We start from the raw sequence: 12883 nt of genomic DNA, 5'->3' as shown, positions 1-12883 counted from the left end.
TGGTAAACGTCAATGTCTTCAAGAGTTCCCTATAACCACGATGGGTTTTGGCCAAACGCACGCACCTGGTCAAGAACCGAAAGGCAGTCACATAAGCTCGTCACATTCGTCGGCATTACCACATGCATGCGCGGACAAACGCACTAGTAACATCCTCCATGGCCGCTCAGTTATACAAAACAGACTCAGGAAGACTCTTCCACGCTGGCGCCATAGCCATAGTGACGGTTGGGTAGGGATGAAATATATGAGTTGCTCTTATGAAGCCTAATACTAAATATTTCCTCTTTGAAATTGTGTAGATTGCCAGCAAGAGGGAAAACTCACGTCGCTCGATCGCTATGTCGGTACATGCGTTGGCTAGGTGTAACTACCAAGGTGTTCAGCGTTGGTAACTACCGCAGAGACCGACTTGGAAGCATGCCCAACTCCTGGTTCGATCCAAATAACAAGTCTGCCAAAGCGGACAGAATTAAGATTGCCAACGACTGCCTTGAAGACCTCATCAAGTGGATTACAGTGGATGGCGGTCAGGTAGCGGTGTATGACGCAAATAGTGAGAGCGCAGAAAGGAGACAATACATTTTTGATCGCCTCAATGAAGAGCAGATTCATCCTGTATTTATCGGTAATGGACATTACATTACGTATTCGTCGGACAGCCGTTGTTTAAGCGTATTACAACACTGACCTTCTTTCATTTCTAGAATCTATCTGTAACAAGCCAGAAGTTATCCAAGCCAACATAAGAAGTGTGAAAATATCGTCACCAGATGTACGTATGCCTCTCAAATGTACCTAATAACACACAAATTCAGAAACATGTTTATTTACATATATTCTACCCTTGCAGTATATTGGCTGGGATCCAGAACAGGCTGTTAAAGATTTTGAGGTACGTGTGGGCTGGAAAGGCAAACGTGTGATATTATTTTTCTTATTCATAATTGATTATAGCAACGAATCGAACAACATATGGCCACGTACGAAACAATGACTGACCTTAGCCAACCGTTTGTCAAGCTGATGAATGTTGGAGAGCAAATCATCGTCAACAATGTTCATGGATATTTACAGGTTAGCATCAAACGACTCATCGATCAATGTGAGTAACAACACATTTGCTAAAATTCCATATAGTCTAGATTAGTATTCTATCTGATGAACTTGCACATCCAACCAAGGACTATTTATTTTGCAAGGGTAAGTATGCATCTTTGCAAGCTGTGGTGCTACATATGACTAAGTCAATCGATACCCGTAGCCTGGACCTTCAATGAATGACATGCGATATAAGGAAGATCCCGATTTGGCTCCAGAAGGTCATGAATACGCTGAAGCGCTCAAAGATTTCCTACTTTCATACCGTGCTCGACAGCGGCAAATTAATGCTAAAGAAGAAGACAAACGGCCATTGAATGTAATGTCAGACGAGGTTGTTAAAGGAGACCATATGTCAGATGATGCTGACAGAATATTGCTTTCAAGGTATGGACGTCTGCAAGGAAACGCTCAAAGCAAACAGCGCTACATTTTGCAGAAGAAGGAATCATTATCCGGCAACAGACTACTTTAACTCAGATAAACCCTGGAGAATGTGATGGATTGACACCTGAAGAAATCAAGGTAAATAAGTGAATGCTTTGAAAAGCTGGTGTTTTACCTTCGATCTGACATTTTGATGCAGGAGAAATTCCCTGACGAGATTGTCAAAGCTCAGAAGGAGCCATACACTCACAGATTTCCTCGAGCTGAGGTAGGCAATTATATAAGAACAATCAATGGACGATGATATTGGTGATTCTGACAACAACCATACAGTCTTACCATGATTTAGCTGTTCGCCTGGAATCAGTCATTATGGAATTAGAACGAGAAAAGAATGATGTTTTGATCATCGCTCACGATTCAGTATTGAGATGTCTATATGCTTATCTCTTTGACAGGACCGAAGATGAAATCCCTCGAATTCCCATTCCTAGAAACACCTTGATTGAGGTCACGCCTACAGCGTATGGGGCCAAAGAGTCAAGAATGCAATTTATTGAAACTGACCACTCCCCACACTACGAATTTGAACACTAAATATTGTAGACAGCCAACTAGATCCATTGTAATTTATTGCTTTTCCTCCATATATTAAATTCAGATATTTGTCCATACACTGCACATGCTCGATGTTTGAAAAGACTCGAATATGCTTACGAACCTGGCTGCTATTCCATCCATTCTCGTATTATTATGTTGATGGGTAAATAGTGTATGCAAATTTTTCAAAGCATTTATTTCATCATAGCACCTATTATATACATTATGGGGAGGGACTTGTAGAAACAACTAAAAGTTGAGCCATTTGTTGAAGTACTCGCAATTGGATGGAGAGATGGGACCGTCTGCAGTGCAGAATTTGAAAACCTATAAAGCACAATTTGGTTGATCAGACATGGACGGCATCAAGCAATATTAGCCATAGAATTCAGAAGACTTACTGGACATTTTCCACAAGGGACTTCAGATAGAGCATCAATTCCACCATCACTGGCTGTGGTAGAAGTAACGTTCCTGTTAATAGCCTTGTATACCCATTCAACACCACCACTATCATTCTCCATGTCGGAATCGCCCTCATCATCCATGAAGCCTGCAAATGGCATTTTCTTTTCAATCATATCGTCGTGTATCAATAAGTCCAAAAGACAGATTATATCTGTAGTTGATAATTCGACAGATGAAATTCTCTTTTCATGTATGAATCGCTTGACCTCGGCTGCTGATGGGTAGTGACCGTAATCTGCCTTAAATATGACATTCCTATCACCTCTTGGGAAACTCTGCAATTGCAAAGTAAGTGGATGTACTGGTTTTTCTAAGTCTCATACAGCAATCATGTTGGTACGTACCCTGGAATATATATATTTGTAGCATGCAGAGGCCAGAGTATCGATGAAATCCGTATCCAGCTCTTGATCAGTGTACCAAGCTCCACCAGTGACTTCGCTGGATGGAGTAAGTTCATACAACATATAAAATCTACGCGTCGGCCACTGTTACCTTTGTGAGTAAAATGGCCCATATCCATGGCATATTGTTACAAATCCCAAGCTGTATTTACCTTGACGTGCTTGACTGCTTTTACAAGCTGCTTTTGCTCTAGTACTTTCAGGCAACGATTGACCACGTTAAGATGTAAATTGGTGTGCTTCTTCAAATCCTTGGTCCATATGCCCTCATTCCCGGCCTCTTTGATGTGACTGTATATCAACTTGGATTCACTGTCTAACCCGCTGGTTCTGTACACAGCAAAATGGAGAGTTGTTTAGGCCATGATCGGTCGCATGTCTTCATAGATCTCATCTACTACACTTACTTAGCATAATCTTTCATCTGGACAACCCGGACGTATGGTGTATCTCCCATCATTTGAAACTCTAAAAGGCTCTAAATTTCGGTTTAGCATATGGGTTCCAATGTTGAGCTCGAAGAGTAAATCAATAAAGACCCACCTTTTTGGATAACGAGTTAATACCATCCATGACATCTTTCGCTGGGATAGAGCCAATTTTGATGGTAACATCGCCAACAGAGACACCCTATTGCAACTATGGTCAGTTCTTTTCGTGTTTACATTGAGGAATCGACCGGAGGGTACTTACAGCTGGATATTCGGCTGCGGTTATGTACACTTGTTTCTCGGTCTCACTCAATCCCGCAGGCACGACTATGTTAGAGGATGAGGCAAGACCATTTGACATGCGGATGTCCATATCCGGCTCTGTCTTGATAGCAGACATTAGAATGACTTCAGCTGAATGTTAAATTGTCAAGTTTAAAGCTATGGTGTTTAATTTTTTTACAGGTTAATTTTCATACAAAAAAGAAACCGTCACGACTCTTTCGAAAGATTTACCATTTCATTCTTTTCCATCATCATGGCAGAGACGTGGGAACCCGCCAAGTTTGAGCAGGACATGCAAGCACTCATGGAGGCAAAGCTTCCTATATCAGAATCTAAGATCAAGGGACTCAAGAATAAGGCTATGACCCATCCAAAGGTAAGGCATTACGGCCCCTTCAACATTGAACGACTCCTTTAATGAGCTCAGTGGCTGATTTACGTTGCACGGTAACAGCAATACGACGATTTTGTCAAGTCTATTGAACGATTCCTACGAAATTCGTCTTTTGATTACAAGTTAGCGGGAATGTATGTTATTGACGCCATTGCTAGAAGTGCACACGCAACTTGGAGGAAAAAAGGTGAATCTGAAGAAGGAATGACGTCGAAACAAATACTAGAGAGATTCGAAGCCATGTTTAATAGTATTGATCCAACCGGGATCTTTCACAATTGTTCCGACAAGGATAAGGTAGGCATTATCAATGCAAAGTGTTGTTTAAGCGATAGTGTAGACATGGTGGCAGATGGTACACAACGAACGTGTTGTTTTGCTCGACAGCACACAGGCGGATTACTTCAAAAAAACGTTCATATAAAATCATGTTGCCAAATATTTCTCTCTCTTTCCTTCAAACATACTGATTTTAGCATCCTTTTGCTTTGCGATATTATTTGATAACAGGGGAAGCTGATAAAGACGGTCGACATTTGGGGTAGAAGCGGAATATTTTCGCAAAAGGTTGTGAACTTCTTGTCAAAAGGATTGTCTGCTGTATCATCACCTAAGAGAGATGGTCGCAATATTCCACAGCCTGACTTACAGCCAACAGGTGCATACTTTTTTTCTTTCTCTTGCCTTGACGCTGGCACCAAACTAAAACATTCATGTTCACATGCAGCTCCAACGAATGATACAACCGCCCTATTAGCTACTCTTGCAAACATAGCCAAAGGCCAATACCCTAATACTACCGCTCCCATCATGCAACAACCTTCATTGAACGAAAAAGATGCTCCCCGAAATTTTGATGATTTCGATTATGGTGATGAAGATGATGATTCCGGCTCAAAGAAGATTACTGCAAATACAGGCCCGGAGTTGCCTGCTGCTCTAGCAAATTTGCTTGATACATTGAAACAAAATAGTCCTTCTGTGTCTCATAACAATGTTCCTGACAATACATCGCTTTCTTTTGTTACCCCATCTCATGATAAGCCTGTGCCTACGGACAACGTTCAGAGTTACATGTCACCAGGCAATCCTCATTTCCCACACTCTCCATATCAAAATGAGGATGGCGCTTGGAATGAACGTACTCAGGTAGCTGCTCCCCTTCAATATCAGAACCAAGTAGTACCACCCCCGATGGCCATACCCAACGCCTATGGTCCTCCAAATAATTACCACGGCTCCATTCGCCCCCCACATCCAAGCACCAAGCCCGGCCCGCCAAACCCACCCATATCGTTGCTCGATCACCCCGCCAAGCTCAAAGTAGCCCAGACAAACCCAGAACCAGAGCCAGAAACCCGTTCATTTGGAAATAGTCTTGTATTTGATGATCCTTCACTGCCAGAAGGTTCCATCAGAGGTACAGTATCATCTATATACATCATGTTTCTCTTCTATACGTCGGTGTATGCTAACTCATCCCATCTCTCAGTTCTTACTAGGACATTGTTTGTTGGCCCACTACCGGACGCCATGACCAAACAGCAAATTCGCGAACGATTCGCGGAATACGGAAACGTCTCCAGCGTAGTAGTAAGTGCCTGGATCGATATACATCAATATAAGAATGTCTATTAACATGTCAATGCAATTTTCAGGTACATAAAACAAGAAATAATTTGGTCAATGCGTTTTTAAAGTTCGATCGAAGGCAGGCTTTAGATCATATAAAAAGCACAATGAATACATTTCAATTGGACAAACTCACAGTCAAAGTCAATTGGGCATCTGGGTTTGGACCCAAGATGTATTTCAACTATGAACTTGGGGAAGCAATTGTACCGCTCTCGGCGTACACTGATATTGAAAAAGGTTATCTGAAGACGGGGTATTACGGAGGGTTCCAAGGCTCACCATTCCGAGATAGGGTGACTATAGAAGAACCTGATGTAGAATATCGACCACCTCAAGCGCTTGAGCCAGTAGGGGAGCAAGCTGCCATTGCTGCACCGAAAGGTCCAAAGTTTGGACGCCCTCCCATGGCCCAAGGCCTTAAACGTGAGCTGGATTCTGGTAATCCTCCGGTTCGAGGACCCAAACGTCAACGTGAAAATGATAACAATGGACCATGGCCACCAGCAGGAATGCCACCGCAAATGAGACCTTTGCCAATGGGCAACCCCGCGAATGGACCTATGGCGATGCTTTGGCCTCCTCCACCTCCGCCTCCAGGATTTAACTACCCCCGTCCCCACGGTTTCCGACCTCCTCCTAACTATTTGAGCAAAAGGAAAGACGAATGAAAAATCAACAGCGAAAGGGATACTAAATTTGTAAATAATCCAAATCTCAACCCACCCACCTTCATCTGACAAGCACATGCTTACAAGGCAAAATGTGGTGTTTGTGTATTTTCCTGTCTCGATAGACATGGTTCAAATATGGAAGACAAAATAAAAACACAATAACTATTTATTGTACGCGATAACAAGATAAAAGTGTGTCGTTGATCGGCATGGCCCAAATCTAGGATTTGATGATAGGTTTTGATAAATCTGGTCCATTGCTAACGGGAACGACACCGGTGGGGTTGATCTGAGTGTGACTTCTGTAATAATGTCCTTTGATATGGTCCATGTGCACAGTGCTAGCAGCTAGAAGTGAAGAGTGTTATTTGACAGTGCTCCCTTTTGACATACTAAACATATGCTACGTACCACCAGGGATTTGGTAAAGTTGGCGAGCCCAGCGAAGGATGTTCGGGTAGTCCTTTTCGATGGTTTTGAGGTTACACTTGAAGTGACCAACGTACACAGGATCAAATCTAACGACAGAAAGTGCGTTAATAAACTGCGACGTTTTGACAGTCTGATGCATGCGTCTGCAATCCCGATTACCTCACGATGGTTGTCCACAGTCTGATGTCTGCTTCGGTTAAAACTCCACCGACCAACCATTCATTCGTAGATAGGATCTTCTCGATTCTGTCCAAGGACTCGAAAAGGGGATAAACATTTCTCTCATCTAAACGAACAAACCTAAGTCAGTCTTTGACATGCGGGTTGTCTTACCACACCTTATCCCATGCTTACATGCAGCTTGAGTGGTTGCAAATCCAGATTTGTACACACCGTTGTTAACGGTGTCATAAATCCATTCGTTGATTTCATCGATTTCGCCTCTCAAATTCTCAGGATAGTAGTTCAGTTTTTTCTGCTCTTCGTTATCGATCAGATCATTGAATTCTTCGTTGAACATCCTGATGATTTCCGAGCTTTCATTGTTGACTACCGATGAAACTTTATAAGTATACACTAGCCACTTCATTATACAAAAGCAACGACGTACCTATGGTGTTGAGTTTCTTATCCCACAGAACAGGAACAGTAAAGCGTGCATCATAGTTCGGGTTAGCCTTGAAGTAAACTTCGCGGATATACTGGGCATTGTTGACAGTATCAGGAATGGCGCCAGGGGTCTCTTCACTGGTTGAAAATTTCCTGTACACGTTGCATGAAAACAAAAGGTCAGTGGGAATAACCCCTTTGAATGTCAAATCCATGAGCAGTAACTTAAGCAACACTCACCATCCCTTATCAAGCATCAAGAAGTCCACGACAGAGAGGCCGATAATCTTATCTAAGCCCTTCAGCTGTCGAACGATGGCGGTTCGGTGAGCCTGTTATGCAAACAGAGTCAATATTCGCAGCTTACGGCGGACAACCAAATTGCTCGGTCAGCCCTTACAAAGCGCTGACTTAGCATCCCACTTACCCAAGGACAAGCCCAAGAGATGTATAGGTGATAACGGTTTCTATAATAAGCAGTTTTTCAGTCATCAAAACATTCCATGCCGTAAGAATTTCGGCTGTAAACACATACGGCTCTGCTGCAAACTGCGCGTTCGGGTCTCTACTAACGCTATCACGGAACGAGGATACTTGACGACGGAACTCTCCATCCTTAGAGGCCCATTGTCTAATATTTGCCTGAGCAGTGGAGGTGGTAGACATTTTGGTAATTTGTACGAAAAGTGGTTTGTGAAAAGGTAAAGGTAAAGGCAAGGGTTTCAAACGGAAGCGGTACAAAAACATACTGTGGAAAAAATTGTAGCTCAATTTCTGCTCAGTCAGAGCTTGGTAAGAGTATCACGTCAGTACCAAGAATCAACGAAATTCGGAGTTTTGGGCCCCCTTCCCTTGCCTACCAATGTCAAACATTCAGCGTGGATCAGAAGAAGCAGCTACCGATAGCGAATCACAACCGTCAAATTCAATAAAGAATAGAAATCATAATGAATCGGCTCCGGAACCCTTGGAAGTAGATACTACCCTTAATTCAGAGGAGAATGCCCATCGAGCGAATGCTTGGGAGCCACCATCACTGTTCCGCACATTGACTCAACAGCAGCGAGATGATGCTCACAAAAAGTTCATAGAGCAACAGTCTAAACCTACCCGTACCATTTGGCATGGCTTGTACGATAGTTACGCTAAAGTTTCAACATCGAAAATTCTGGAGAATAAGTCCAGTGTAGCTCGAGATCATTTAGGTGAGTCTCATATTCCCACAGAGGGCCGGACTGATATCGATTGTCGGTCTTTTTTGCAATCATGGCTAATCGGTGGTTCCCAGCGAACGAAAGGACATTCTTAGCTTGGGTACGTACTTCCCTTTCACTGATCACAGTCGGCGTTGGTAAGCAGTGTGTTCCCAAATATTATGGTTACTTGTAGTACAAGCTTCTCACACTCCTAACCTGCCGTGCCAATAGCTATCACACAGTTGTTTCAACTTAATTCAACGCAACCGAATGCTCGCCAAATTGGAAGAGCTTTTGGAGCAACGTTCGTCTTATTTAGTATAACCTTTTTATACTTTGCCAACGCTCGATATTTTCATTCACAACATGCGATGATTAAGGGACAATTTCCTGCCAGTAGAGGAGCTGTCATTCTAGGATCATCGCTACTGCTTGCTGCTCTTGTTGCTATGTTTGCTATCATTCTAGCTTCCTAAAACCTTACTTCCCAATTCGCTTCATCCCCATCTATGTATCTCATTGTACACTTTGATATTCCTTACCGTGACTGATATCCACCTAATGACCTTTCCATCCACTATAACGCATGAAGTGATAATGGCATTAAATGGCCGTATTAGGGCATTTGATAATGCTCAGCTTAGTAAAATGGCTCAGCAATCATACGCTCTGCAGCCCAGAAAGTTCCATTTAAACGAGATGTATGCGATTATGAAATGCAATGGCGCACTATAAAGGCAACGCGTGTACACCCACACTCACAACTTAATAAAAAATAAAGCAACCCGCCCCGTCCGATTAACACATGGTCATTAAAAGTGACATAGGCTGCCCTTTTTCCTAGTTAGAGACATCTTGCGAAAAGACTTTCGGCGCAATGGATCCAATTTGGTAACGGTTCTTTCGGTGAGATGGGACAATAAACATCGCTGGCCCAAAGGTAAATAGACTATGCGATATCATCACGCCACCACCAATTGAAAAGAATGAGAAAATGACTGTTTACCTTGTGTAGAACCATATGGTATTTGACTGTATCCCACGCAAGCTGAAATTAGACAAGAATGTATCGATTGCACACGGTCGCCTACTGGTATGACCGATCTTTTTCATCCCCATTCGATATCTTCGATATGACAGACGTTCTAATAAAGCCACCCAAATTTGTAATCGCATTTCACTGACAGGCATATCTTGTGAACACATGCATACAAAGGAATATCATTTTTGCTACCATTATCATAAATGTCTTGGGGTTTATTTAGGAGGTTTATGGCTAAGAAAGTCATTAGGCTTGTCCAAAAAAAAAAACTAGAGTCCAAGTAATTTGTGATAGAACAAAAAGGGAGTGGAGAGAAAGAGTCGCTTTTGGCATGTCACACACTATGTGCAACCCATGTCCTCGATCTCGCACAGATGTCGCTAAACAGCAATGGTAGTTCCGAGATTCCGGCTGGGCAGAACAAGATAGGGTGAGGCGAGGCGAGGCAAGGACAGGGCAAGGTCTGGACAAGCCAAGCCAAGTCATGACCAATATGGCCGACTAGAGATATCTTTTCAAATAGTCATGACAGCTACGGCAAGTTAGCAACCCTGGACAGGTAAGTGTCACTGTTAAAATGAAGTATCATATTTTTGTAAGGTTTCGTTAGCAGTCCTTAGTTTGGATGTTTTTCATTTTTGCTCGAATGTTGGTCGGCCCTGCCCGTCAACATTCATATGATGGGGTGCTTCTTCCAATGGAGTATGTGATGGCTTTGTGGAGCGTCAAGTTAATCTGAGCCATGGTCGGTGTTGTTTCGCGATGATTTGGGCGATCGTCCTCTCCTTTCTCTTTTTTTTTTTTTAGGTCGTGCTCGGAACCGTGCAACCGCCCTGCTTCCCGTATTAACTTCCAGTCCCACTCCAAAATAAAAAAAATGCCTCTAACTCAGCTCCTGCCTCTACATATCTGCTTCGTGTGCGCCCAGATGTTTCTAACGTCTTTATAACCTCACCCCTTTCTCTTTGCGCTGTTTCTACTGTCGTGGTATTATATGTCCAGTCTGTGCCCTACCATCGGATTTTCCTTAAGCGGTTTGTACTCTAGGTAAAAAGCCCATAGATTTTATTTATTATTATTATTTACACGGCGTGATGTATGTGTGTCTCTCACCAAATATCAACATCTGCTCGGAAACTCTCTCCTCTTCATTTTTACACTAATGTACATAGATGCTTTTCTCACAAAAGTTGATCTTTGGATCTGAAACATTACACGACATCATTATTTGCGTTTTTGACAGATCAATCGATACTGTTGTTGAGATGACCTCTACGAAGTGAAAAACGTAAAATAATTTAGGCGCTTTTGTTGATAAGTCTAGATGCAGGTTTGAAAGTTTCTTTTCGCACTATCGATTTCTGGAGAAGGAAGAAAAAATGGTATATAGAAAATAAATGTTGGGGGTGATGATGATGCAACCGTGGCTCACTGGAGAAATGCCATTCCCTTGTGGCAAAGATCGCCCTACCTTTTTGTGTCTTTGCAAATTACCAACTTTAAAAAAAAAAATTAGATATATAAACCCGAACTTTGAGAGAACCACTTCCGTATATCATCTACCCAGGAAAACCATCTCCTTGTCCAACACTTGAAAACCCTCAGTTTTCTTTACGTAAATTTTTCAAACATGGCCATTACCAATTTTCTGAATAAGACCAAATCGTGCTGCAAGACATCCACTTCTTCAGGACCAAAGGACTCTGTGAAGGATATTAATCTCTCCGGCGGACAATGGTAAGTTTGTGATATGGTTTGATGACGATCGATCACAAGAAAAACTAATCGTAGTCTTACGTAGTTCCTGGTGTGGCAAATATGGTCACCTCAGAGGTCACTGCCCTTTACTAAAGTAATAGCCGCCATCAGCTCAGCTTTTGGGCCAAAGCCCTAGGCTCTGGTGTTCACGGTTATTGTACATACCCTATCTTCGTTTTTTTCTGCGTAATTCAAAACCTTTAAAAAGCCCAATACCCTTTCATCCAACTCATCCTATCCCTTCGCAAATCCATTCAAGTGAAAACAAAGTCATTCCATCTCTAGGAAACTAAAGCAAAAATCCCAAAAATCCTGCATTCCTCTCATCCATTGTATCCCAAGTAGAACGTTCTCTCTCCTTATGCTGGGTATTCATGCTATTTATCAGCCAATCCAGCTGGCAATACTGTCTCATTATCATTTTTAAATAACTCATCGTTATCCCGCAAAAGCACTCCATAAAGCCAGATATTTCAAATGAAAAATTCCATCTTTTCATTTAGTTTGTTGATTTTAAGTTAGTGGAACTAGCCCAGTATGATAAATACGGCAAAGAAAATCGGGGTGAGCAACATCATACATTTGTTTTTACGGTCCTCAATGTAGGAGTTTGTAGGAAGGACTATTCTAGGCAGTAAATTGTGGATATCGATAAGTATCATATGGAAAGGAAATGCATCCTTACGGTAGCCCTTGTTATCGATTTACCCTTCTCGTCTTGTTTTGATGGAACCGATGGGTGTTACTCACATATTGACCATGACAAGGCCCCCACTTTTTGTACATGAGATAAATTGCTTTTCGGGGATCATAATCCACGAGACAACGATGACCGATACGAAAGGATCGTCCTAACTGCATCTTCGGGGCAGAAAAGTTACCTTTTTGCTTACGCTTTGACACTGATCTACAACCCCGTATACCATAATACATCGGAATTGTCTGTTTCCTTTTCAAATTCAAAGCAAGTTATTTTTGAAACTATGTTCTTTATTATGCAGTTTAACCCCTTGATTCATTGGTCGACTGGTGGCTTATTGGAACTAGACGCAATAACACATCATCCAGACCAAGTGTAGTGATGGTTCTCGCCGAGCGCTATTCTCACGTACATGTTATGATCTAAACTTTCGCCCGCGAAAAATATAAATATTTGCTATCGGCTGTGCGGACCCGAAGGTCCCCGATTTTACCGTTCTCCACGATGTTTTGGTATCAGCTCAATCAAGTCGAGCAATTCCCATTATGTTTATCGATCAAATCAAGATTGTGTATTTGCTGAATGACTTTTTAAGCAATGAACAGGTTCTGAAAGTAATTTGAAACCTACTCATGGTAACGACAATCAAGGTTGTCATTCTCAAGTTATTTTGCGCGCCAATTCAGGCGACGGTTGCCACTCGTAACTTTAATAAAGACTCACAAACAACAAAAAACTTACACAATAACATGAAAAACAGAAACATAAAA

At 42.2% G+C, this 12883-nt stretch overlaps 7 protein-coding genes across 7 annotated transcripts; 4 read left to right on the top strand and 3 right to left on the bottom strand.

The window, feature by feature from the left end:
- Positions 1-158: 158 nt before the first annotated feature.
- Positions 159-2085, top strand: K450DRAFT_270225 (uncharacterized protein; the record flags this gene model as incomplete). The annotated part of the gene is made up of 10 exons (XM_051592956.1): positions 159-232; positions 303-628; positions 708-775; positions 854-895; positions 958-1077; positions 1141-1203; positions 1265-1420; positions 1489-1626; positions 1688-1756; positions 1822-2085. 10 exons carry the CDS (start codon positions 159-161, stop codon positions 2083-2085), a joined length of 1320 nt encoding a protein of 439 aa, XP_051446365.1.
- A 161-nt stretch (positions 2086-2246) lies between these two features.
- K450DRAFT_232669 (uncharacterized protein) lies at positions 2247-3836 on the bottom strand. Its single transcript, XM_051587635.1, has 7 exons — positions 3654-3836; positions 3504-3590; positions 3368-3438; positions 3113-3290; positions 2901-3044; positions 2490-2831; positions 2247-2415 (listed from the first exon to the last, which is right to left on the bottom strand). Exons 1-7 carry the CDS (start codon positions 3789-3791, stop codon positions 2338-2340), a joined length of 1038 nt encoding a protein of 345 aa, XP_051446364.1. The 5' UTR covers positions 3792-3836; the 3' UTR covers positions 2247-2337.
- Positions 3837-3928: 92 nt separating this feature from the next.
- Positions 3929-6549, top strand: K450DRAFT_232665 (uncharacterized protein; the record flags this gene model as incomplete). Its single annotated transcript, XM_051587634.1, has 6 exons — positions 3929-4052; positions 4131-4367; positions 4581-4728; positions 4798-5490; positions 5563-5663; positions 5729-6549. Coding segments are annotated over 6 exons (1948 nt in total), but the record flags the coding sequence as incomplete, so codon positions are not given.
- K450DRAFT_232659 (uncharacterized protein) lies at positions 6485-8639 on the bottom strand. Its single transcript, XM_051587633.1, has 8 exons — positions 7953-8639; positions 7845-7884; positions 7658-7749; positions 7419-7570; positions 7163-7357; positions 6968-7094; positions 6788-6894; positions 6485-6724 (listed from the first exon to the last, which is right to left on the bottom strand). The coding sequence occupies exons 1-8, from the start codon at positions 8162-8164 to the stop codon at positions 6597-6599; spliced, it is 1053 nt and encodes a 350-aa protein (XP_051446362.1). The 5' UTR covers positions 8165-8639; the 3' UTR covers positions 6485-6596.
- K450DRAFT_270221 (uncharacterized protein) lies at positions 8280-9089 on the top strand (the record flags this gene model as incomplete). The annotated part of the gene is made up of 3 exons (XM_051592955.1): positions 8280-8622; positions 8706-8768; positions 8845-9089. The coding sequence occupies 3 exons, from the start codon at positions 8280-8282 to the stop codon at positions 9087-9089; spliced, it is 651 nt and encodes a 216-aa protein (XP_051446361.1).
- Positions 9090-9881: 792 nt separating this feature from the next.
- K450DRAFT_232650 (uncharacterized protein) lies at positions 9882-10312 on the bottom strand. Its single transcript, XM_051587632.1, has one exon. It carries the CDS (start codon positions 10139-10141, stop codon positions 9902-9904), a length of 240 nt encoding a protein of 79 aa, XP_051446360.1. The 5' UTR covers positions 10142-10312; the 3' UTR covers positions 9882-9901.
- A 907-nt stretch (positions 10313-11219) lies between these two features.
- K450DRAFT_232649 (uncharacterized protein) lies at positions 11220-11607 on the top strand. The gene is made up of 2 exons (XM_051587631.1): positions 11220-11392; positions 11457-11607. Exons 1-2 carry the CDS (start codon positions 11286-11288, stop codon positions 11509-11511), a joined length of 162 nt encoding a protein of 53 aa, XP_051446359.1. The 5' UTR covers positions 11220-11285; the 3' UTR covers positions 11512-11607.
- Positions 11608-12883: the final 1276 nt, after the last annotated feature.

Source organism: Umbelopsis ramanniana (assembly GCF_025399195.1).
Source record: "Umbelopsis ramanniana AG unplaced genomic scaffold K450scaffold_15, whole genome shotgun sequence".
Taxonomy (NCBI): Eukaryota; Fungi; Mucoromycota; class Umbelopsidomycetes; order Umbelopsidales; family Umbelopsidaceae; genus Umbelopsis; species Umbelopsis ramanniana.
Note: the sequence above shows the minus strand (reverse complement) of the source record. Positions and strands in the feature narration are given on the sequence as shown.